The sequence below is a fragment of the Periplaneta americana genome, chromosome 11 (genome assembly GCF_040183065.1).
Source record: "Periplaneta americana isolate PAMFEO1 chromosome 11, P.americana_PAMFEO1_priV1, whole genome shotgun sequence".
Classification (NCBI taxonomy): domain Eukaryota; kingdom Metazoa; phylum Arthropoda; class Insecta; order Blattodea; family Blattidae; genus Periplaneta; species Periplaneta americana.
Genome location: NC_091127.1, coordinates 64344088 through 64371020, shown reverse-complemented (window position 1 = coordinate 64371020; position 26933 = coordinate 64344088). Strand labels below are relative to the sequence as shown.

The 26933-nt window shown below is 34.6% G+C and overlaps 1 protein-coding gene across 1 annotated transcript in view; it reads left to right on the top strand.

The window, feature by feature from the left end:
- The window catches only part of stg1 (stargazin-like protein), a 1309117-nt gene extending 1299942 nt beyond the window's left edge, over nucleotides 1-9175 (top strand). Inside the window, exon 6 of the mRNA XM_069839565.1 lies at nucleotides 165-9175. Coding sequence (XP_069695666.1) covers nucleotides 165-1159 — 995 coding nt within the window. The 3' untranslated portion in view covers nucleotides 1160-9175. The remainder of the gene's footprint in view (nucleotides 1-164) is intronic.
- Nucleotides 9176-26933: the final 17758 nt, after the last annotated feature.

Sequence of the window (26933 nt, the reverse complement as noted above, 5' to 3'; positions counted from 1 at the left end):
TGATAGTTGATATGACGAATTATATTAAATTTCAAAGAAACACGTTTTAATCTAATAAAATTTGGCCACTTCTGTACCTCTAAAACTTTGGAAGTTATAGGAATTTGAATACAACTCTACATTTTGCATTTGTGTCAGTCCTTAATGCAATGAATGTGTTGCAGGGTTGTTGATGTTGATCGGCCTGGTCATGTACATCTCGATCTTCAAGGCCGAGATCGGCAGCAAGTTACGCCCCAGATCGCAGCTTCAACCACCTCTGTTCACTTACCGCTACGGGTTCAGCTTCCTCCTCATCGTATCCGGGTTCATGGCTACAGAAATCGCAGGGACTTGTGCGATATTCCTTTATATATACTGGCACCAAAAAGAATGGGGCCGCAAACGTCACGAGCACCACCTACATCGCCGCAAACTGTCCGCATCTTCCATGCTTCTGACTGTGGATCACCACAACCCCACGAGTCTCTTCCCTTGCAGACGCCATCCTCATTCTTACCAGCAGCAATATGCTTCTGGAAGACCTCCGCAACTGCTCAGAGCGTCTCCTCAGCGGCGCTTGTACCTAGACCGCGACCCCAGAGGTCCTGATGGAGTGGAATGTAGCAACAGTGGAGAACCATCTCCTTGTAGGCACCCTCCTTTGCCATCCTTCACCGGTTCCATGAGGGATATGACTTCTGCTTCCTATTACAGCTTTCCTGCACCAGCCGGAACTGTCGTCGATACTTCTACGGGATATCACCAACATTATTATCACCACCATCATCACGGAGAAGAAGAATGCGAAGCGACTCCGCCACCGGTTGATATGCATCCTCACCACCACCATCCGCATCACCACCATCACCATCATCCGCATCATCATGGTAGCGCCAGAGAATTGTCAGCATCGCGATCGTCGTTTTTCCCACGCGATGCTACGACCAATACTGTGTCCACAACAGCTGATATTAACTCGTGTGGCGATAATGATGTTGAGGACGAAGATTACTCGCCTTCCATGCAACACGAGCATGAATTTGTGACTTTCGATCTGGACGACCATCCTCCTATGCCGCCTGTGAGGGCTGTGGCCACTACAACTGATGAACTGTCTCCTCAACAGAGACGAAAAGACTTCGGGTTTGATACTTTAAGACGAACAACTCCTGTTTAGTGAGTAAGAAATTTCCGAATCTTTTCCAGTTACAGACATTCACATGCAATGGTTGTTTGTGCTCAAATTATTATTTGATTAACTCTTATTCAAAAGGAGTTAGATTCAAGAATATCTTATAAGTTCACGTTTATAAAATTATAAACAATTTTTATCAAGTACAAACAGACTATTAATAACATAACCTTACACTTCAGATATCAAGCAAGTTAATAATTTAATACCACAACAAATAAAAGTAAGAAGTGTAATCACTACTACCATCTTTAGTTGTTTTAGCATTGAGGCACATTGCGTTGTAACACATTAGCCAAACAATGGTGGCGTGACGATCGCAATAGGATTCACAAATCGACACGTGATGTACTGGATGTACTTGATAAAGCGTGTAAAGGGATTTGGGGGAAGGAGCGAAATAATCATTGAGTAACTGTTTTCTGTCTAGTTGCGTGGAGTGAATGCTTAAGACCATTTTACCGATAACACATGAAGACGTAAACTGTTTACGTCTACATGTGTTATCTGTATGTAATATATTATATACAGTACATATATAAAAATTAAATTAAACCTGTAGTGCAATAGCCCATGAAGGGTCAAAGCCGATCAGCCGATTGCCGGCTTCGTGTCCACATGTCTCAGCAGAGATGAACGATCATCCAACCAGAAAAGAGATATCATGTGGTTGGCACGATGATACCTCAGCCGTTCGTTAGTTTGTGTAATCAGATCTCACTACCTGTTCCAGCTCCCTAAATTCATCACACCGGTCCTATACACAGGCAGAAATTTCATTAAAAAATTCCTTTTCCAAGGGGACTCGAACTTATAATAATATTACAATCCATATATGGCGCTCCTCTCATACAATAAGCTCAGAGTTATTTTCTGTTATAGTACCTATGCCTTGCACAGTTACCATGAAATTGACCTTTCTTTCTATAGTAACCTTTAAGTTTTAGCATCTAAAAACTGTTTAGCAGGAATATGTTTAAAAACGATTAAAAAATTAATGCAAGTGAATCTTAAACATACGTCACAAGAGATGTTCAAAGTGTTCTTCTCCTGCTTCAATACCGGTACATTTTCAACATCTCCAAAGATTGTACTGAAATACTCGACTAATCTCTTCTTTCAAAAAGTTCGAAATTACTTTTCAGATACATTTTTCACTTTTAGCATACTTAAAGCTACAAAAATTCGTTGCAATATGTTATATATTACTCTCAAACAATTAAAAAAGTACAAGTACTACACATCAATGTTCTTGAACAATTATAAAAAAACACAATAGTTTCTAGTCAAGTGATCATACTTCCTAATTCTTTTCTTTGTGGTAAGATTAAAAAACATATTTGTTACAACTGTCAAAATGCTTGTAACTGGCTTTGAATTTTATGAACTTTCGGATTCCTTTCTATATGTATACTGTATATATATAATTGTACAAATACAGGCATAAAGAAATTTTAACCAGTTTTCAGAATATTTATCAAATACAACCAGCATTCCATATTAGGTATTATGTCATCTTTTACTTTAATGTTGTTGCTACCAATTGAATTGACCACTTCATCTATTTTAATGTACAGATACAAATGAGAAAACCGTATTTCTTTCCTTTTATGTATAGATGTTCATAGATTCAGTCATTATTTTAAAGTTCAAGCAATACCCAACATTTGAAGCCCATTATTCAAATAAATAACTTATTATTATCATGTTTATTCCATTTTTTGTACTTTGTAAAGTAAGAAAAGTTTAGTAGACTACCGAAATGTCTATTAAATTAACTTTTTGAGTTATTTAATATAAATTGTAAACATTGCTATAATATTCTTCAGAAAGAAAAAATGTTTACAGATTAGTCTCATACAAAGAATTTCATAATAAGTGTAAAAATTTTAGTATAGGCATATGAAGGCTAAAGTAAAGACCAACATGTCCTGTGGTAATTTTTCTACTTCTACCTGTTGGGTTACTTAAAGTCATTGATGTAGTCTAGGTTTTAAACATTAGAAAAGAAAAAAGAATTACAAGAGCAAAACAATTCTAAATGACAAGTTCAGTGACGTTAAAAAAATCTCTGAGGAAACAAACAAGTATGTTCATAATATAGAAGACCACAATTCGAACTCTTACTATAAACATTACATAATTTATTATTTTAACCTGTTGGCAGTAACTCATTTAATTTTGTAATGGCTTTTACTCTTCGTTTATATTATAATTCGAAAATAACATGTTTCTAGGAAAAGTATCACAGGACGTTTTTATTTTTAATACATTATAGCCCTAAAATATTTATAATATTATTTCTATAAAACATTCTGACATAAAATTCTAATAATCTAGTTTCCATTTCGATGTATAATTTCTCTATGCTCGTTTCACCGATAAAAGATGCTAATTATTTTCATTAATTAATATCAAGTCTATATATATTCAATAAGTTACTAGATTAATCTCTCGAGAAATGTAAATTGTTATGAAGCAAGAGCACATACAAATCTAAATTTTGAAATTGAGAAAGGTACAAGCAACCATTGTTATCTGTCTACAATTTTTTAATTGAAACCTACAGGGTCACTCTGGAAAATAAAAGACACTTTATGTTATTAAAGGACACGTTTTTCAGAAAAATATTTTACACATATTATAATACTTAAATAAACGTATAAATAAGCAACTGCCAATTTAACAACTAATACAGGAGTCTGTTGCAAGAAAATATTTTATCAAATATCAAAAGCATGTCTTCGTTTAATGATGTCTGGCTTGTGAGAAAGAAGAGTTTCCAAATATATACATACCAGAAATACCAGTACCTAATGTTTAATTTATTTTGTGCATATGCTTATACAAAACTAGTATAAACATGCCAGTACTGCCAATCTGTGTTGAGTACCAGTATACTGTATATAATTTGCTTCAATAACCCTTACATAATATACAATTAATTTGTTTGTATTTTATATTAAACTTAAATGTAATATCAGTTTTGAATGTCTTTTCAAATAATTGCATAAATTTAATGTTCCATCTAGGATTCTAATGTGACCAACTTGTGATCACAAAACCATGGGAGATCTGGCCACCACAAATTTTAGCCAGTTTTTTTGGGGTGTGAAGATTGGATTCATTGATGGAATTGTTTATATTTTTAATATAAAACTAACAATTTAATTATAAGAAATGTCGCTGGTCCTTCTACAATATCAGATATATTTTTCTGCATCATTTCCATTACAAGACCTCGCATGTTTCGAACGTTACGTCCTCTTCATGTTCATATGAAGCTGTATATCTACTTCCATTAACGTAACGTTTGCCAACATTTGTCGCTGGTCCCTCTACAATACCGGATATATATTTCTCTCCATCATTTTCAATATAAGACCTGATATGTTTCGAATTTACGTCCTCTTTATCTACACATGATGCTGTATATCTACTTCCGTTCATTACTTCATCAATTTGTACCAGCACATCGACTTGGCATCTGTAAATGCAGTCTTCATGTTACTTCTGTTACACATACAGTATTTTAACCACATGGATTTGTTCTTATTGTTACATTTCATACAGTTTTATTTTATATTTTATATTTGATAGATTAATCAAATTTATCAATTTTACTCCTGTACACATATATCTTATTGCTGTTAATTTAACTTTTATCTATATACCTACTCGTGATTCCATATACTTCTTTACAATCGATCAAATCATTCATTTCAAGATTCAAAATGGATTATCAAATTATTCAATTCTGATTCACATTTAAGACCCATGTCTCACTGTTTGTTTACATTATAACATAAGTTGTTTCATGTAGTGTCTACGAGAGATCTAATGATGGTTCTTTGAACCGAAACTTTCATCCAACATGTAAAAATTGTATATTTGTGTTTATCACTATGTGATTTGATAAGTTTGACGGCTTTAATAATAAAACTTTAATAGTTTGATATTTTGATATATTTTAATATATTTTAAGAATTTAAGTTAATGAATAGTGACCACATTGCATATTTATTGGTCCCCGGTAGACATGTTCTTTTGGTTTATATGATGAGAGTGTTGAGTGCCTGTCCTGAGGAAACTAAGTGGCAAAGGGTGGGGTGGGAGTGGTCTAGGGCTGCCAACCCTCCTGTATTTCCCGGGATCTCCCGTATTTGCCCCTCATTTTTAATAACCTCCCCGGCTCCCATTTTATTCTTCTCTTCGAGCATTTTTCTCCTTTATTTTTGCATAATGTAAAAATTTCTATTCTAGACTTTTCATTTTGCCGTGAATTATGATTGTTATATGATGAATTTTGTTGTTCAATAAATGCATTAAAATGTGCAGTGTTTTCAGAAAGTAATGCCTGCCAGAAATGAGTTTTAGTGCTCACCCTTCTAAAATCAAACAGTGTTAATGTTATAAATTAGGAAAAACTGGCTAGTTTTGTTCTGAGCATACCAAGTAGTAATGCTCATACAAAGAGGATGTTTCATCTCATGAACAATAATTGTACAGATGTTCGAAACATGAGCACGACACATTTAATCAAATTAGAGCTGAAAACTGCAGTCGGCTACAACTAATATGCAAAATTCTCTTAATTTAAGCATAGCTGCCGAAGTGTAGAATGAAGTTGTTGTTTAGTAACTGACCCGAATAATTTATCTATTTTCTATGTAATATTTTTAGTCGCCCGTAGTTTCTTCTAAAAAAAGTTGGCAACCCTAGAGTGGTCTGTATAGGAAAACATGAATCTGCGAATTAGAATAAATATTTCAAGAATCCCATCGTCATTAATTAACAGTGATGGATCGATGATCAGATTTTGTGTCTTTGATCCTTCACTGTTAATTACTGATTAACCCCGAAACTTGTTAATTAAAGAAGCCTTGATGAAAAAACTGTTTTAATTATTTATCATATTTTAATTATATTTTAAGAATTTAAGTTCAAGAACACTGCTGAATAGTGACCACATTGCATATTTCGACCCTCCCAAATACTAACATTGTAACTCAGTTTTTTATGGTTTTGAGTTATGCTAGTTAATATAGTCTTAAATTGTTTCTTTTTCTTCCAGTACTATCATTGTAGCTCTAAACCTTCCCACTCATATATAAAATCTTATTGTTACTATCTGTATACACTGATTTACACGATCATTTTATAACTTCATTTGCTTTACCTGAAAAATGGAAGAAAGTGAGTTACAATGTTAATACTTGTGAGAGTCGATTTATTGGTCCCAGATAGACATGTTCCGTTGGCTTGTATGACAGGAGTGTGTAGCGCCTGTCCTAAGGAAACTAAGTGGTAGAGGGTGGAGTGCGAGTGGTCTGCATGGGGAAGCGTGAACGAACCTGTCCATATGCCACCCACCTACAGATTTTGTTAACTGGAGGCTGGATTGGAACCATTCTGCATAGGAATGCCGTATATATGTCAACAGTTCTTGGCATCAGACATTTAACTACATTAAAAATATGTTTCATTCAGTAGGAAGGACGTCTCCATTTGTAAACCACCACTGTTTTTAAGTCTCTACATTGCTGGCCGTATCAGTAAAATAATTTAGTTTTGAGAGTGTACCGGTATATGTTGTTCCTGTGTGTCTGGTAGTTGAATTTTGTGACTGTAGATGAAAAGGATCTGTAAGAATGAGACTATATGATTTGAAAAAAAAAAAAAAAAACTTTATAGTAATTATTTTAATTGTTATTTAATATGTATAACCAGAAAATACACGTCATTTAGTGACAAATATTATTTACCATATCGAGATATTCCAACATTAGATATATGATAGGCCAGATCCATCAAACTTAATTTGTTGTGTCATACTTTCCTTTTTATATTTCAGAGTTGGTATCTGTTACATATGTATTGTATTGTATTTATTAACATTCCATGGTATTCATACATTGCTTCACAGCTAGAATATGGAACAAGTCAAAAAACTTAATACTACTATAAAGTCTTAATTTATAGTCACAGTCTAGTTGAAATATATACAGAAAAGATTTACAATATAGTCTACTAGTACAACACAAAGTTGTATTATCAATTTCATGAAGCGTTGTTGAATATCATGAGTTCACCTATAGAATAGAAGGCGTGAGAACTTAGGTACTTCTTTAAGTTGGCCCTAAATAATGTTATGTTTTAGATTTGATTTTTTTATATGATAGGGAGGCAATTAAAAGTTTTTACTGCCATATAACGCACTTCTTTTAAATAGCACGATAGACTTGCCGATGGAGTATGAAAGTCATTCTTTTGATGCGTATTTATGCTATGAACTGTTGAATTACCGGTAGGCCTAGTTATAAAGTTTTCACGATTACATACGAGGAAGATTATTAATGAAAAAATATCCTGACAAGCCATGGTCATTATTTGTAGTTTTTTTTTTTTAAATAGTCCTACACGATTCCCTAGATTTGATACCTACTATTATTCTAATTATTCTTCTTTTTTTTTGTAATAGGAATATACTGTTACTATTTGTGGAATTTCCCAGAATATTATTCAAAAACTCATTACCGAGTGAAAGTATGCAAAGTATATTGTATTTAAGGTTTTGATATTTACTGTCTTTTGCATAGATCTAATAGGAAAACATGCTGAATTTAGTTTGGGGGTAATTTCTTTAATGTGATTTTTTCAGTTTAACACATTATCGATTTTTAAGCCAAGAAATTTGGTTGTTGTTGTTTCTAATAGGAACCTATTATTAATTATTGCGCTTAAAATTTGCTTTGACAGGATTTAAATTAAATTGTGTTTGTTTTGTTACAATTTAATACTAATTTATTGACTGAAAACCAATCACAGAGTTAACTGAATATCTTTCAGTATGACTTTTTTTTTTTTTTTTTTTAAGATAATATGTCCCTTTCATCTGAGATCTATTTCTTAAACTTATTAATGATACTGGTGACAAACACTAGAGGCAAAATACTAATTTATCATATTTCTATCAATTTATCACAGAGACAAATAATAATCAGTAGCAACGGGCAAATGATAAAAAATGACAAATAAATTTTAATCAGATGTACCCTTCTTGCTTTGAAAGGTTCTATTGAATATTTAACAACCATTTATACAGTATGAACTGAAGACGAAATTATATAACTTAGTGCTCTATTATAGTAATTTTTCTCATAACATCATGTATTAGCAAATTGAAGCCTTGTTACCAGAGACTGTTACACTATTGTATCAAGGAATTTAAATTTGTGGTATTCTTTGTCATTTAGGCAGTCTGCTATGGCAGAAAGAATGTTCAAGCTTAATTTGAGAATAGGCTGTTGAGGAATGACAACTGAAGTGGTTTGAGCATACTTATCATATGTCAGAAGATAGGAAACCTCAGTAGGTAATGGAAATGCAAATTGAGGGAAGAATAGAAAGAGGAAGATCTATGATGAAGTGGGAGCATACAATAGAAAGAATGACACATAAGAAGGGGAAAACAATGATTAAATTGAAGAGAATGTGTAAAGATAGAAATTGCTGAAGAGTTTGGATGAACTGAGGTGAATCCAACCCTGACGGCATAATGGAATGGAAGAAGAAGAAGAAGAAGAAGAAGAAGAAGAAGAAGAAGAAGAAGAAGAAGAAGAAGACTAGTTTCCTCTTTCTTAAAATTTGTCACACTGTTCACAACTTCAGTGTGTAGACTAGGGTACTCAGGTACTGATCAATGATGATGAGGTTATGAAGGAGGAATAAACGATTAAAAGGTACTCGAACACACATTCCTGCAAGAAGATTTGAGCCAGAGGGAAGAAAACTATATTATGAGCTCCAAGCTGGTAGACCACTTATCTCACTCTGTGTATCGCCAATTGTCACTGATCAAGGGAGTGAGCAGAGTGAAGGCTGAAATTAATTTACATTAAGAAGTAAGATTAATTTATTTACATTGTATAATTTGGTATTTTTGGAGTGTTGAAAAAAAATAATAGCCTAAATACATGCTCGAATGATTCTGGAACAAATGGTATGGTACCTAATAAAAATAAGGGAAGAGATTATACAGATCAATAATTACTGTAATTTGAAAACTACATACTGTACGGATTTAATGATTCTCTTTTACCATAAAAAACTAAACAACTCTGAACCATAATTATTGAAGATTTGAGACCAAAACAAAACAAAAAATACTTTTTTTTTCTTCATTCTTGTATACACTCTTTTAATACTTATACAATCACTGATTAACTGATACGTTATTTAAATTAATAAATAATGACTTCACTGTTTTAACATTTTAAATAGCTTTGTTATTGCACCTGATTGACTAGTTTCGATGTTACTACATGCTAGGATTCAGCAGATGATGAAAATAACTGGTCAATCAGGCACAATAACATCATTATTTAAAATATTATGTAACACAGTGAAGTCATTAATTAGGTGACCGCTGTGGTCTCGTGGTAGCGTCTTCACTCCCGAACTCAGCAGGCGGGGTTCAATTCCCCGCTTGGGACAAGTTGCCTGGGTGAGGTTTTTCGGGGTTTTTCCCTCACTCCTATGGATGAATATCAGGTAACTTTATCAGGCATATGGAACCCCATTCATTCTCGCCACTTCCTCTCCTCCCTCATCATCCTTTCCTTATCATTCTGGTTGTCTTACTTGGTTTTCAGATCACGCCTGTGGCGGCCCTTCGAAGCTGCTGACTCTCTCGGCCGGCCTCTGTGGATATGTCAAGCATGGTAACTGGTGGCCAGCAGCAAAACCCACTCCCCTCCCAACGGGAGAGGGGACTTACACCTGAGACTGTTGAGGAGACAGGGCTTACACCTCATACCATTTGGGGGGGAATGATACATGAATTTGGAAGAATGGCAGGACTGGTCATCAGGGTGTTAGGAGTTAGGTCGGTTCAGCATAGGTGCGGTCGGTGGGCTTGCAACTCATCCCAGGGACGCACAATAGACCTCAGGTCGGTGGTGCACAGGGATGTTCCCATCCCAGCCTCATGAAGAGAGAAAAAAAGTCGTTATTTACTAATTTAAATAACTTGACAGTTAATCTGCGACAAAAAAATAATGCTTTGTCAGGAAAATATACAATATGTTTCAGGTTCTCGCACTGATTTAGTTCTGAAATATAGTGCCATTCAGTCAGTAATATGTGGTGTACAATCAAGGCTAGAGTTTGCTAATCCATGTGTGCATTTCTTAGTGCTATTTAATGTTGGGCAAACAGTATGATACAGGTAGCCAGTAGCTTTCATGACACAAATCACGCGTCTTTAGTCATGGAGTGCATAGATGGGATTCCATAACATTTAGCTACTTGTGTTATTTCCTATTATTTTTCCTTCACTGTCTATCAGTGAAAATGTACCAAATATATTTTAACTCTAAAGGAAAACGCTGTTACGATTTGTCAATTTGCTTGTCAGACTTTTCAACAAGTGACATATTTGTCAGAAATTTTTAATAAAAAAATCTTATTTTTGATCTTCTCACTAGTACAACTACCGGTATATAAGTATTTAATTACTGTATTTTAAGAAACAAAAGTTCACGTACTGTATTTTCTTAAATATCTATTGAAAGCAAAATCATACATATTCTTATATTCATGTGAAATTAAAGTAATATCTGGTAGTATTGTCACATGAAGATTTGTACCGGTACTGGTTTCATTATGTTCTAAAAGTAGGTAGTATGTATTTCATACCGAACTTCAAATTTTTAAAGTTATGAAATATAATATATTTTTAGTCTTCCTTCTCACAAGTCTCATCATATTGAATGAAGATATATTGGAAAGTTTGAAATGACTGTTGCAAACCATAACTCAAGTTATACTTTTCTAGTAAAATTCATAAAAGGGGACAAAGTTTAATTTTTCACTTTCAGTAAAATTCTAGAGATTATTCTTCACATAGTTCTCTGTGTATCTATAGAACAACTTACACACATAATTTTCTAATACATGACATGATAATAACAGTAAACAGAATTATTACAATTATGTCAAAAAGAATATTTTAATATAGAACCAGTACATCCTAATTGTATTGATATGTTTTGTTAATATCAAATTCTTCAAGTTAATTTTAAGACGCTGAATTATCTTTGCAAAGTTTTTCACAATAATTTGAATAAGTAATGACAATATATTATTGGTCCAGCTTCAAATCTCAAAATTTATCCTTTTGTAGTGTAGGCCTATGCAGAAAAAATGAAATCTTAAATTACAAGAATTGGAGTGGAGTAAACAGTTCATTAACTAAATTAAATTACATACCAGTATGTGTTCTTAATTTGTCAAATTCAATTAGCCCTATAAAATAATAATTATACTGAATTTAAGATACATATTATTATCAAGACTCTAAAAAAGTAAGCTATCATATAGAGTTGCAGAAAATTAAGGCCCCACCTTTGAAGACAGTCGGCATTAGTAGCAGTAAGGATGTCAATTCTATGTGCTTGCCGCCTTCATTTCCAAGGAAAGCTTGCTTATACTTGTACTCGTTTCAGCTATAGGCTATATCGAACCAAGCGCTATAAAGCAGCTTGAGGATTTGATCAATTGGAAAAATTGAGGACATCAGCAGGACTCGAACCCAGAACTTTCTGTTTTGTAGAGTAGCACTTTAACTGCTATGTTACTTGGTGCCCCTATATTATTACTAAAAAAAACTGTAAAATTGTATCATATAAACCAAAGTTAATAAAATTTTCTATTATAGTATACTCTGTCGAGCCACAAACATTAGTTCTAAGAAAATTTTTTATTTAATAGAAAATTGAAATAACTGTTCATATTTGTACAACATTTCAAAACAAAAGGAATTATGAAATTATTTTTAAAAATGTTCAAAATCAATAGAAATCTTATTTAGAAACTAATACAGTACTGATTTTCTGTATTACATTACAATTTAATACCTCCATTACATTTTGAAATATAACCAGGATTGAATCATATTTTCATACAAAATGCGTTTTTAAGGTATTTAGAATATGGAGGTAAAATTCTCTAAGATTTTATATGTTTATTGACAATAAATCTGAAATTTATGAAAGGGTGAAAACTTGCATTTACAGAAATAGCCGTTGAGCTAGTTGATTATCTTAGAACACATTTCACAGTAAGAAAATACTGTTCTGATTTCGACTAACTTTAGTTATATTAATTTTATTCTAATATAAAATATATATCTTCTTTACGTCGTGGTGAAGTTAAAACGAATATGCACATAAGTCACACAGATCATTAATTTTCTCTCTTGGTTCGAAGTCAGTGAGCGTACAAAATTAAACTTTTGACCCCTTTTATTAGAAAAAAATCTGATACTTCAGAGATTTCAATTGTGATTAACAATCCGAAAGTAATTTGTAAATCTCAAGTTATAATGTTTGCTGCTCAAAAAATTTTATAATTAAAAATCAATATACATATAGTGTAGAATCACTGGAAATTACGACAGGAATTTTATATGAATGGATTAGAGAATTGGAGTTACGTGTCCATTACTGGGAAAAAGGATAACAACAGAATTTTATAGTAGTTGTTGAATAGCTATTAAAATTCTGCAATTGTGGTTATTATGTACATTTTTTTGAGTGGTATATTATAAAGTAAAGAATTGAAAATTCTCTCTTGGTTTCCATTATTAAAAACTTGGTTAGTTGTGACATTGACAATCCAAAATAATAAAGAGTTTACATTATGATAATAAAAGATGAAGGTGCGTTTGTCTGTTTGTGAAATTAGTGCACCGCTACATGGGACAATAATTTAAAGAAACTGAACATAATAAAACATGCTGAGTTGAGTTGTTATAAACGATTTTGTGAGTTAAGAATGATGAGAAAAAAATATAAAATTCTTTGTGCAACCAGTTCGAGAGAAAAGCGCACAACTTAATTAATTTATAAGTAATATGACGGTGCTGACTCGAAGGTGTATTATATGAAAGTGTCATCTACAGGTGTGAAACAGACTTAATCTAATTAAGAATGCTATAAAATATTAAGCCCAGTCAAATTACAAAAACTTCGATTATTAAAAAAAACGAGATGTGTATTATCAAAGGTAAAAATAACTTCTAAAGAGAGCAAATATGAAAAATGTTGTAACTGAAAATATATTCCCGGTCGATTTATACCTCAAATAAATAAGTAGAGACGATTAAATTATTCATCTTACCTTTCTTGTCTTTGAAATTCCTAACACAGATGCTATGCATTAAAAGCAAATTTGATTCAACACTTTCCTCTTGTTGTCCTTGAACTTTTATCCTCTAATTTCCAGACACTTGAATGTGCTAAGATTTTACCAAGTCCTTAAAGGTTTGTATACAGAACTACAGAAGGTAAGTTTAATTTTTTTTTTTCTTTTTTCAGATAGTGTGCATTGCTGTCTACAGTCTTAATTTTCCTACAACAGATGATGATTATGGTCGTAATAATGATCAAGATGATTATAAATAAATAAATAAATTTAGCCCGTACACATCCCATTAGGGCAAGGGCTTCCTGTTGTCACAGGGAATTGCTCATAAGTAGACTCCTGAGGTGAGCAAGTCCTTGGGAGCTTGGTCATTTTACTGATATTTCTTCGTTTCACTATTCCTGACTTCCCTCTTCGATCATTTCTACTATACTCATCCCCCACACTTCCTCATATCACTTCACACGAATTACACTCACTGTCGTTGACTTTCTGTCCTATCTGGTGCTTGCTGATTCATGTTTGGTGCCAGCTGCCTCCATAGTTCTCTGTCTCGTGCCACTCTCGACCATTGACTTTCCGCTCTGGTTCTGAAGTAGTCCGCCCATCTGGTTTTCTGTCATCCCACGTGTCGTCATCCTTCTCTCAGGTCGTCTCAAACCCAAGTTCGTATTTGTAAACTGACTTCTCATAACATTCCATTGTATACAAAGTGTTCTCTCTGTGGCCTGACTGACTTAACAATTGATAAAATGACGTATAAACTGTCAACTAATTATGTTTATGAAAAATTAATTCATATTACAGAAAATACTTTGTGTTAATTTCCATATTTATCACACTTTTATGTTAATATACTTCTAAAAAATTCCCTTAAGTCATAGATTTTCTCAGATACATAATTCCTTTCAAGTACTACTTTATTTGAATGCCTGTTTCTTCCAATACTTTTCTCCAATGAGATCATGACAATTTTCATTTTCGTATCTAAAGTTCATATGACCCAAAAGTTTTGTCACAACTTGGTCAAATGCGAAAGTGACTTGAATAGAGCAAGATGATTATGATGACGCAATTGTAAACCTGTGGTAAAGAAAATGAAAATACATGAGAATTTCTGTTCCAGCACTGGGAAGTACCTATTCTGAGCACTTAACATCTGACTCCTCCTGATGGTATTAGATTATCTGATACGTTTTTATATTATCTACTTCATAGTCTCTCAATTGAGAAGACTGTGAAGTGGTGATATTCTGAATAAACAGATCCCAACTCTTTTCTGCTATAGCTTTCCAAGATCATTATCATTGTAAGATGAATTAACTAAAGTTGAGAATGAAGTACAGGTAATGGTAGTCTTGGACACAAGATTTTGTCTTTTATTCATCTTTATCTTTTATTGAAATACAGGATTTTTTACAAATGCCAAAATTAATTTTGCCATATTCTTCAAAAGGCCGTAGGAGAAGAGTAAAACCTCGAAAGATATGGCTTGAGGCAAATGAGATCTAATACTTGAAAGGAGATGATAATATTAGTGACAATGATAGTACTAGTGGCGGTGGTGGTTGTTTCACAGTAGCATGATAATGATGAATAAAAAGAGCCTTTACATGTAAATATCTACTAAATGAAACTAGCAGCTTTACATTCTTATTCAATTCTAGCCTCACATTTTTCGTTGAAATATCTATTCCCCACTTCGATAACCATTAGACTTCCAGAGCTGATTCAATATCAAGAGTTTTGCTTTTCATTTCAGTTATTGTAGTACATAGATGTTACATCAACATTGCAACTTTGAGATGTGCGACAAGTCAAAAGTTATACAGTTATATTGTACACAACACACTGAGCAGGTTAATTAAATTTAGAAGCATAAACAATTGAAGGGCTTGGGATCAGATAGTTCTATGCCACATTTTGGCAAAAATTGAGATTTTACCATTTCTAAAGTTCTATGCATTCTAGTTTCTGTATGTGGGAATAGTGCTACCTTTTGACAACAGATTGCATAGCAATACAGTTTTGTTTATTTTAGATTCCTGTGGTAGGTTGTTACTTTTTGATTTATATAATCCTATGGCACTTGGATTTAAGATGGCGGGGGATGAGGAGCGATGTAGAAAGTTGCGACTCTATAAAAACAAGTTATTTGTGTGTGAAAATGATGAAGAATCTACTGATATTGGTGCAGACAGTTCAGATGAACTCGTACCAAATGAATTGGAAGACATTGATACAACAAATAATCTGTATGTAAGATAACGATTAATAATTAGTTATTGTGGTATAGGATTGTTTTGATGCTGAATTTGTAGCTCATATGTAACAAAGCATTCTAAAGCAAAATTATTAATTTATTATTCATGTGTTATCTTGTTGTTTATATAACTGTCCAGGACGAAACAAGAACTGCATTGTGGATACACCTTGTTCGTTGAGAGTATTGAGCACCGCTTTCTACTACGTGTACAGTTCAAAGTGTGTCATGGCTCGTTGTACGTCGTCATGTGGCTAGCCGACGATCCTAGAGAATTCAATCTTCCTACATTGCCACAGAGGCGTATTACCTATGTGCCAGAGAAGTTGCCTGGCAAGTACGGCGTTCATTCAGAAAAGTACTTACCGATACGTACCATAACACCGGTAGTGGCAGGAATGTGAACTGTTTGGAAACACGTACTGAGGTGAGTTTTTTTCTTACTGTCGGGATATGGGGAGAGGGTTAAGACGATTACGTATTTGTTGACAGTAACTTCGACGGTCAACATGGACACAAAGCATTTGATTTGTGTTGTGGAATGTTGCCATACACAACCGATGATAACAAATACCTTGTGTACGACTTGCCTGCGCAAAACACAGTTCGAAAGAGGTTATGGTAGCTCACAGACTTTACAGACTGCCATCTGTTGCTACGACGTTAAAGTTATACCATACACGTTCTCAAGTTCAGATTGAATGCCTTGATTAATAGGCAACTTCTCTGACATAAAAGCTGAAACTCACTTCAAATCGCTGACTCACCAACAGTGGCGTCATGACACACTTTGAAATGAACACCCAGTAGTAGCAGGTCACACCCACCCTGCCCTTTGATCGTGACTTTACTAAAATTGAAAAGTTTGCAAGGAATCGAATCTAAGCTGTCAACGATCCAGAAGGATGGTGACGAATTTTACTCAAATGTAAAAAAGGAATCTATTTCATATTACAGTAATGACGCAAGATGGCTTAGTTGACTGTGTACAAACTAGTTAAGTTGATAAGAAAGACAACTAAATATGATAATTGGATTGATCTTCTGTTTTCGACTGTTTACACATTTAGGGTCACGCAGAGAAATCCAGATACTATGTTTGTAAAGTACCTACGCCTGCAATGATGATTTCCTAGCAGTTTCATTACAGAAACGTGGTCGTGAAGAAATCCCACTGGAATTAAAATACTCACAAATCAGAATGGCTCCGACTTAATTCTTTGAAATTCAAAGATATTCAAGATCTATTCCTCTATATTCCAGCAGTGAATCACACGACCAGGTGACAGATCTGAAGATACAACTGTGAACTAACATAACATTGAGGAGTTATTGTAGTTGGGGCAAACTATGTTGTCTTCAAAATTTTTCGTTTGTGTTTGATTAATCATATGTGCATCCATGCAAAATAATTCAGAGGAAATTGAGGAGTTACATGTTTCCATGCAAATAATTCTGGAGAAATAGTTGCATAAATTCAAAATAAAAATAAATAACAAATCATAACCATGTAATGTAAAATATACCGTAAATTGTGTTAACTTGGGACACTTAAAAAATTTGAGACTATGCTGCACTCTGAATTTCTGAGATATTTCTGTTTTTATCATACAGGAATGTTGGTAGGAAGTCACAGAAACCAAGGATGTTATTACTTCAACTAATTTAAAGGTTTTTAGTATTTTTGTATTTATTTATATTAGTGTCCCAAGTTATAACCTATTCCTCCTAACTTATTTCAATCAAAATGACTGGTTGGTCATAGTTTGGCTCAAGATAGAGGCTGTAGTGGTAACATAGGACATGACAAGCCTTTGAAAAAAACATTTAGATTTACAGTAGTTTGAATCTTTTGTTATTTCTCAGCAAAAAAAGAAAATACAGACAAATAAACAAACAAGAGCCAACAAAACTTTAATGGCGCCATCAGTATTTTAATTCAACTCATAAGGGAAAGTATAGCGACCTCTGTTAATAGTAAGTGGCTTTAACACACAAAGAATCTGAAAATTCGACTTCGGAAATGTCGTCTACAACTGGGAAAATAAAAACATTCTGACATTTCGTAGACTTTCGCATAAGTTTAAATGTAACATTACCGGTACTGAAATCTTCACAATGTGATACCACCTGCCCTATCAACGTTTTGGTACTCCCAGTAGCTGACTTCTTTGAACTTTTGTTTTGACATTCAAATTCTACAACAGCAAAAAAACCAACAGATATATTTTCATTACTAGCTGCTTGTTCAAGCACTGGGACATCTGTGACTACATCTGGTTTCACAATGGGTTGAACATTTGCTGGTACAATGTCTTCAACTTCACTATTTGACAAACAGTTATCCAACCCAGAACTTCATGTAATGAAATGGCTCCATCACTTTCATCAGAATTTGATACAATTTCCTGATGTCTTTTCTTATTCGTTGTAGCTGAAGTAGTTGTTGCACTTTTCTTTTTTCACTACTGGTGGTGGCACTTTCAAATTCCTCTTGCTGGATATCAGAGAGAATGGACGAATCAATGCTTTTGCCAGGAGCAATGTTAAATTTCTTCTTTCTTTTCCTCAGAGGTTGAGTTTCTGTTGCACGTGATTCCTTCAGAAAGTTTGTGAAGGCCTCTTTCCATATTTGTGGGTTTCCATCTTCACTTTCTGCTCCTTCATTTGTTGGAATCCTCTTCAACACTTCATTTTTATTGATAGGATAAATTCCACTCCCCTTGAAACCAGCTTTCAAGTTTTTTTCTGCAGATCCATTTTGATTTAGACTGTCGAGACATGACTTAAGCAATCTAGGAAAGTGGTCCTTAGGAATAGTTCCCCTATGTGTTGTCTTCCATTTATGCAAAACTTCAGCCCACTTCACTTTTAATGGCCTGAAAAAGGCCACGTCAAGTGGCTGGCAGAGGTGGGTAGAATTGGGTGGCATAAGCATAAATCTGATATTATACTTCTCTCATTCTCGAATTACAGATGGTGAAATATGGGAAGCTAAGTTGTCGCCTATCATTACTTTTGGCAAAGCATCATCAAAACATTTGAAGTAAGGGAGTACAAGAGAATAAAAATAATCTTCAAATATGGCCATATTGAACCACGAGTTTTTTGATTGATTGTACCGTGTGCCTTCGGGCCCACCTTCAGTCCAGGAATTATACATGTTTTCTGCTCGATACACCACGTATGGTGGAAGCAGATGTCCACTGGCAGAGCCAGTGAACATGACAGAAAAACTAGTCTGAGAATGGTCAATTATTTTCTCTGGATGACGGCATCCTCGCCTGGCTATAATTTTTTTTTCTGCCAGGATCGTCGGTGATGTTTGTTTCATCGTAGTTCAGTATTACCTCTGGAGGGACACCAGCCAAAGAAGTATCCAGTTCTTTGAAATATTCTTCTAGTGTTTCCTTCGACACTGCTGCTCTGGAACGTTTTATATTTTGGCAGAGGCGTTCAGACAAAATTGCCTTGTGTCTTTGGAGGAACCCACGGGTCCATGCTTTTCCGGACATATCATTCTGGAATCTTTTTTCTTTTATGCCCTTTTGGTCCAGAAATGACTTTATAATCAAACGAATGTCAAATGCTGTGAGAGGGAAACCCCAATCTGAAGATATTTCTATACAGTCTGTCAATATATTTTCGTCTTCTTCATGTAAAACATATGGTCTACCAAATTTTCCAGTATGTCTGCCCTTCGTGTGTCTTTCAATTGTTGATTTACTAATACCATATTTCTCAGCCGATAACTTAGCCCAGCTTTTACATCTGCCACTGCCTTTACCAGATTTTCACCAACAGCCCTAGAACGTGGTAATTTATTCATTTTATCTGCAATTAGAGCAAAAATAACATTTAAATACAAGATGTCCTTTCAGTAACTAAAAAAATTTAAAATGATTGATAATTTGGGACAGGTTTGTAACTTGGGACATAGTGTCCCAAGTTAAGATCCTGTCCACATCTGTGGAGTAACGGTCAGCGCGTCTGGCCGCGAAACGAGGTGGCCCGGGTTCGAATCCCGGTTGGGGCAAGTTACCTGGTTGAGATTTTTTCCAGGGTTTTCCCTCAACTCAATACGAGCAAATGCTGGGTAACTTTCGGTGCTGGACCCCGAACTCATTTCATCGGCATTATCACCTTCATTTCATTCAGACGCTAAATAACCTAGATGTTGATACAGCGTCGTAAAATAACCCAATAAAATAAAAAAAAAAGGTAACATCCTAATGTCAATTTAGGGGATTTTTCTCCCAAACAAACGTAGGTTGTTACACATGAAAACAGAACATTGCTATATTCAGCCAAATGAGTAAGGTTATGTTAAACACAATCTCTCATTTCATAACTGTTCATAGTTCAACTTTGGAGACGAAGTTTTTCAATGCTTTAATTTTTATGGGAGGTAACCTCAAAATGAAAATTAAAATATTGAGAACTTACCTTCATAAGATCATCCAATAAATACAACACAAATTAGTTTGTATTGTGGAAGTAATGTTCTATTATCACCATCAGACTCGTCAAACAATTGTGCCAACCTTGACAATTTGAAAATGTTACGTCAAAAATGTCCCATGTTAGCTGGGTGTCCCAAGTTAGGGTACATAAAATTCTAATTCAGCAAGAAAGACCTATGCCACATGTAAATTACAGTTTTTTGTAAATCTGTTAATATTTCACAACTGTGGTTGCACGTACATACATGAAATTATCAATAAAGTTTAAAACACTCCTACAAACACAATGAAAAATGTAAGAATGCCAATGATGTGATTTTATGATATTTATAGATTTTTAAAAACATATTTTGCCTTATATATCAATTTCAGTCTTATGTGGCAGAGGACTATCTGATTCCAAGCCCTTCAATTCATCAGTTGAGTAGAAGATATGAGTAATATACAGAATTTGGTTAATTCTATTCTGACACTTTTCTTTTCACCCTTGAAATCTTTAAGATAATAATTAGGTAGTGCATTATTGAGGGCCATAATGTATGAAGAGTGAATTTTTTTAACAGTTGAGACTAACAGAGGGTAGATAAAGATTTGAGTTGTGTCTTGTATTAAAATTATGGATGTTCTATTTACTATCTACTAAAAATATCATGAATTTTAACATGAATCTTCATCAGAAAAAGAATGTACTCAAAAGGTAAAGTCGATATTTGAGGAGCATTTTCTCCACCATCAGAGAAATTTCTGTTTGAAGCTATTTTTGTACTTTATAATGTGGGATATTGAATACATAAACATGTCGTTTTCAAATCGTAATTTCTCCTAGCATAATATGATATGGAAAACAGCAGACTGGTTCAGAAAGAATTTTCTCCGCCAATGTGTTCGAATCTAAGAACAAATTCTTTATTACATGCAGTGCAGAGAGCTTGTTTTATGCTTGCTTATGCATGATGGAAATCTACCATTGCATACTACTATTGACAATGCAAATGTTAAGTATTTAGTATTTATTGCTACATACAATAGAAAATAAATGAGTAGCTTAATATCAAAGACGGAGACCTGACCTCAATCGAAATTTAGATAGCTGTAGTTTTTTATACAATTTTTCATGCTCTTTCCAGTTATAGTGAAACCATATGCAAACTCTAACACTATATTTATAAAATAAATTGTGTTAAATATTACAAAGAACACTGTGAATTTAAAAATTGCCTCTAGACCAAAACTATGGAGACGACAGATGTCCGTCTTTGATATTAAGCTACTCAAATATATATTATGGATGTAGCGCACACCTGTTTGAGCAAGCTCATGTTCGGGGGCAGTTCTTATAAATAACTATTTTGTATTAAATGGAACATAACAAAGATTTAATAAAATGTATTATGAAACCAATACAATTATTACAAAAGGGGGATAATTACGAAGATGAAAGTAGAAAATCAAGTTAAGAACAGAATGTAAGTTAGAAAGAATAAATAGTCCATTGAAATTAAGAAAAAGAATACAAAATAATTTGCTTATTTTTTTTTTAATTTATTAATATCAAAATAACCTAGCTCAGGATTTATTACCAAAATAGAATTGTATAACTCTGGCCCGTACTCTAGCTATGATTTATTCCAATGGTTGTGTAACATTTAGTTTCAGCTAAAGAACATTTCAAATTTCTTCTGGTGGAATAAACATATTCTTCTTCTTTGTATTTAGAACGATTTTTACGATAATATTTCAATAATGTAAGAAGCATCTGCACTAGTTGTCTCTTATTTAAGGGAACTGAAATTGAATCCTTCTGTACATACAGTGTACATTAGGACTATTCTATGTTGGCTATGGAGGGTAGAATAAGAACAGTCATGTTGCTCATCGCTAGAAACGAGAATTCCATGCAAATGCATGTTTTATAGTAACTTAGGACATAGCTCAAACTTGGTACTTATCCATTTCATTACTTTCCGGTTCCAAATATATGTACTTTTTCCGTGCATATTTGCATATTTTGGTCTTTTTAGTGATAAAAACATGCATAATGCATATTTAAGCAATCGTGCATATAATATATATTATAATCAGTTTAAATGCATGTTTTAATGGTTGTGAGTGGACAACTCAGTTTCTTGATTTTTATATCCCTTATTTTAGCTTCAGGAATCAAGAGTGAAGAAGGAAAAGGAAGAAAAAAACTAAATAACAAAAAAAAGTTAATTCAAGTTTGCACTCATAACTTCTTGTGATGTAGAGAGGTCATTTTCTGCCTACAAAAACATATTGATTGACAAGCGCAGAAACCTCACAGAAACCAATTTATAAATGTTGTTAGTTGTTAACTTTGCAAAAAAAAAAATAATAAATAAATAAATAAATAAAAAATAAAAGTGCATATTGTAATGTATTTTCCACTTGTTTATGCGTGTTTCTTGGGCTAGAGAACGTATTCAGGAAACAGAAACAATTATGCCTGAGATTATAGAAAGATATACAATGGGGTTGGTTCCATCAAAGTGATGGGGAAGGAATGGCAAGTGAAGAATATCAAGTGTTTGAGCAAGTTCTTCAAAAAAATTCAAGGGATTAGTGACATGAAGAGAGTGTTTTTGACAAAATCTCGGCGTAATAATGTGCACATTGTGTTCAAAATTAAACTAACATTCCAATGTGGCGATCCAAAAAGAATAATTTATTCAATTATCTTGAATCGAGGCGTGAGAATTGAGACTATTCCTAAAGTAGGCCTAGTACCGGTATCAAACATCCCATTGCATAGCAAGATTTCAGATCTTAAAAAGAAGATACAAGAGAGCTGATGATATTTGGATGGAGCTAGAAGAGTTAAAACTATTCGCAAACACTCTGCTTCGATGGAACAAAGGCGATGAATCCTTAATTTCAGACACTGTGGATGATTCTCTTCCAGTGGCAGAGCTTGGTTTCGTTACGCCCCCTTTAGCTCCCTCCTTCACTTATCCCTCACGTTATCACGGCAGTTCATTGTTAAGAAACTTAAATATTTTTAATGTAGAGGATTGTATTATTTGTTTTATGCATAAGTATTGTTCTAATACAAAAGATTAAATGCATAATGCATTTGTAAATACAGAGTTGTTTCCGATCACTGATAACGAATTTGAACGACATCATGTGCGTCAGGAGTCCACGACAGCTGAACTGAGGCACGAGGTGACAGACCAGTAGTGAGTGATCTCATAGTCAGAGTGCACGGTGACTCACAGCAGAAATTCCTAAGAAAATCGAGCCATTTTGGGAGGCGTAGCCTACATAACAACCCTTTTCAATGCCAAGTACAGTTAAGTAAAAATAAAAGAAGCCTGCAATAAACGAGGTTTCGTTATTTCCAAGAAAGGCATCATCTGTGTACTTAATAAGATTTGTAAAGCTCGAATAATGGAATTAATTTGTATCATCTCGTGGAGTGTGGCGACTTGTGAGGGGGGGTGGGTTTGCTTGCTTTTTCCACTCTGGAATTAATCCCATCCGAGCTTTACCAGTCTTATTAGGTACACACAAGATGCCTTTCTTGGAAATAATGAAACCACGTTTTTTGCAGATGCCTACGATTTTCCTGTAACTGTACGGAAAGGGTTGTTATGTACCCCTCTCAGAAAGGCTAGATTTTCTTGGGCATTGTTACTGTGATACACCGTGCACTCTGATTATGAAATCACTCACTACCGGTCTGTCACCTCTCGTCCCAAATCAGCTGTCGATGTGATTCCTGACGCATATGACTCATTCAAATTCGTTACAGCCTCAGAGATCGGAAACAACCCTGTAGTATAACATATTACACAACTTTTTATAAAAGCCAAAGAAATGCTTAAAAAATGTATTGTGTTTTACGGAAGATTCTAAAACTCCTTTATTCGGGACTTTGATGCTGCAAATGAATCGATAATCAGATTAAAATCTGTCTCTCTGTGTCATTTTCAGTGTTCAAAATAGAAAGTCAGTTGAGTCGCTCCTGTTACATATTCTCCCTCAATTAGCTTCTGTTTTGAGAATGATCTCTCAGCCGTCACACTCGTCATGGGCAATGTGGTAAATAAAATGTAAGCTGTACAAATATCGGAGAAGCTGACAAAGTTAAATTTTGGCTTTAGCCAGTTGTCTGATATTTATGACGGTTTTTATTTCCTTTCCCAGAATTGTATAAAAGATAACCATTTGTTGAAGGAAAAAGATCCATCAGATCCCTATTATATTGGTCACTTTGATAAGTGGTAAAGCTCACCATCAGTAAAGCCTGGATCACAATATACCAGGAACGGAAACTAGAACGGAAATGTTATTAAAATGTATTTAAATGTGAGCGTTCACAATCTATGTGCTTCACATCCTGAAGGACCGCACAGTGGGGCCAAACAGCGTTATTCTTGGCAAAAAAACAAAAAACTAATCTTACAAAAGTAGCAATATTTTATATTCTAATGATAGATAAATCCCTGAACTATACGTTTTTGATAGTGACGTCACGGCGAATGTCAGAAGCTGAGCCTAGCTGAGTCAGTGAGAGGGAAGCTTGTGCACGGGAAGTAGTTAAATGCGTCATATTGTCGTGTGCTGGTGGAACTACGAAGTGTGGCTTAACATGATGTCTTTACCACCAGGTAAGAACATTTTAATGCAATTACATATAGGTTTTGTGGATTTAGTAGTGTTTTATGGGACGATAAAGAAATGAACCGAAAATGTGAAAAAGGGGTAAGTATTTTTAAGGTTTTAGTGTATATCAGGGCATATCATGTTCTGCATCTTGACATTTATGTTTATTTCACACATTATACTTGTCGTAAATGGAAACAAACCCTGCTCATATTTGCTCATTTTGGAACAGCAGCAGTTAAAAAATTGACAGCTTCTAAAAATTAGATAGCCAAGTACGCTTGACCTAAACACCCAAAGCATTCGTATACATTTTCTTCTTTGCAGAATCGGGTTGCAACAATGGTGGTTTTATAACTAGAAGAGAACTTTATGATACAGGACGTATAAAATTACAGGAGCAAGTTACAGTTCTGAAAGACTTCGTCCGGATGAAGACAAAATGGCTCTCTACAAGCAAATTTCATTTTTCGTGTCCGATTTTAAGAAGAGATGGCAGCAAGCTCGTAGGATAAAAGAAATATTTTTAGAGAAGAACAAGGACTGGTTAGACTCATCAGTGAGGTTTCGAAACTACGATAGGGACGCTACTATAAAATGTATGGGTAGACCTACGAAGAGTTTCCATGAATCATCTGATAGGACAAAACGACAGAAAACAGAAAACTTGCGAGCCACATATTCAAGTGATGAGCTCTTCTTCGTCCCTGAAATGAGCTTGCGCTCTTCTGGCAAAGTGAAAGCCTAAAAAATTGTAAAAGATGTGACAGCAACATCACCAATGCGATCTTCGAAATATCAAGAAGCTTACAAAAGATGTTTTAGTCCACCAACGAAGCAGTTCACAGGAACAGAAGCGTTTGTCATGTGTATTGATGCTCAGCTCACCAGACTTCAATACAATATTATCCGAGAACATGATAAACGGAGATTTCCTCCTTATAAAAGCATTCAGAAAGCTAAAAAGTGTTGTTTTCCTCAGAAAGAATACATAACGCTATCAGAAACTGCAGCTGAAGTTAACTTGCAAGCATTTCTTGACCATACTGCCTCTCGTCTTCTGGAGGCTCAGAAGGACGTATTTAACAATGCAGTTCAGAACAGTCTAAAGCTAATCCTAATTTGTAAGTGGGGATTCGACGATTCTACACAATCAGAATACAAACAAACATTTTCAAGTGAATCCGGTGGCACAGACTCGAACGTGTTCCTTTCTTCAATTGTGCCTATACATTTAATTGACGACAACCCGGACAGACAAGGGCCAACTGTTTTCTGGCAAAACGCACGAACTTCGTCAACACGTTACTGTAGGCCTATTCGTTTCAGTTCCAACGTGAAACAGCAAATCTTTCAAAACTGAAATAGGATCATATCGAACGGAAAATACATCAATTACAGCCTTTTATTTGCGAGTTAGATGGCAAGCAAATTGAAGTCATCTACAACATGCTTTTCACTATGATTGACGGCAAAGTGTGCAATGCTATTACAGGAACTAAATCTACTCAGACAACTAAGTGAGGAACCCCAAGAGGCTAGAAACAAGGAATTTAAAAAGTACAGAGAAGGTTTCTCCCGGAAGGTGTCCCGAACAAAACAAATGAAGATGTCCTCAACGTGCTGTTGATATCCTCGGATCCGATTATTTTTTCTCTCAGGAAGATGCCGAAGAAAAAGGCCACGCAATTTGACAAGAGGTCCTGGACATGCTTCGGGCACCGGATGTTCGTTCTGCAGTACACGACAGCAGTGACGACACTGACAATGTGAACGAGGTTGAAGAGTCCCGATGTTAGCTTTTTGTAATTACTTCCTAATTTTCTGCTTTGCGATTTGAAATCGCACTTTTCGTTGATAGAATAGCTTTACAAAAACCAAAAACTACTTTTCTTACTATGTAAATGACATTGAGGCAATAAAATCTTTTTTGCCAAGAATAAGTGGGTTTGGCCCCACTGTGGGCCGCCTGAAAATGCGGAAAATTGCCTCGAAATGGGTTCCGCATGATTTAACGGACATGCAGAAATGGCAGCTATATAACGCTTCTCGTACTCTCTTGCAGCGCTATGAGCGCGAAGGAGAGGTCTTCTTACAGCGCATCATTACAATTTTGATGAGACCTGGGCCAGATCTTACAAACCTAAGCTGAAACGACAATCGGACGAGTGGCGCCATCACGGATCACCACGAAAAA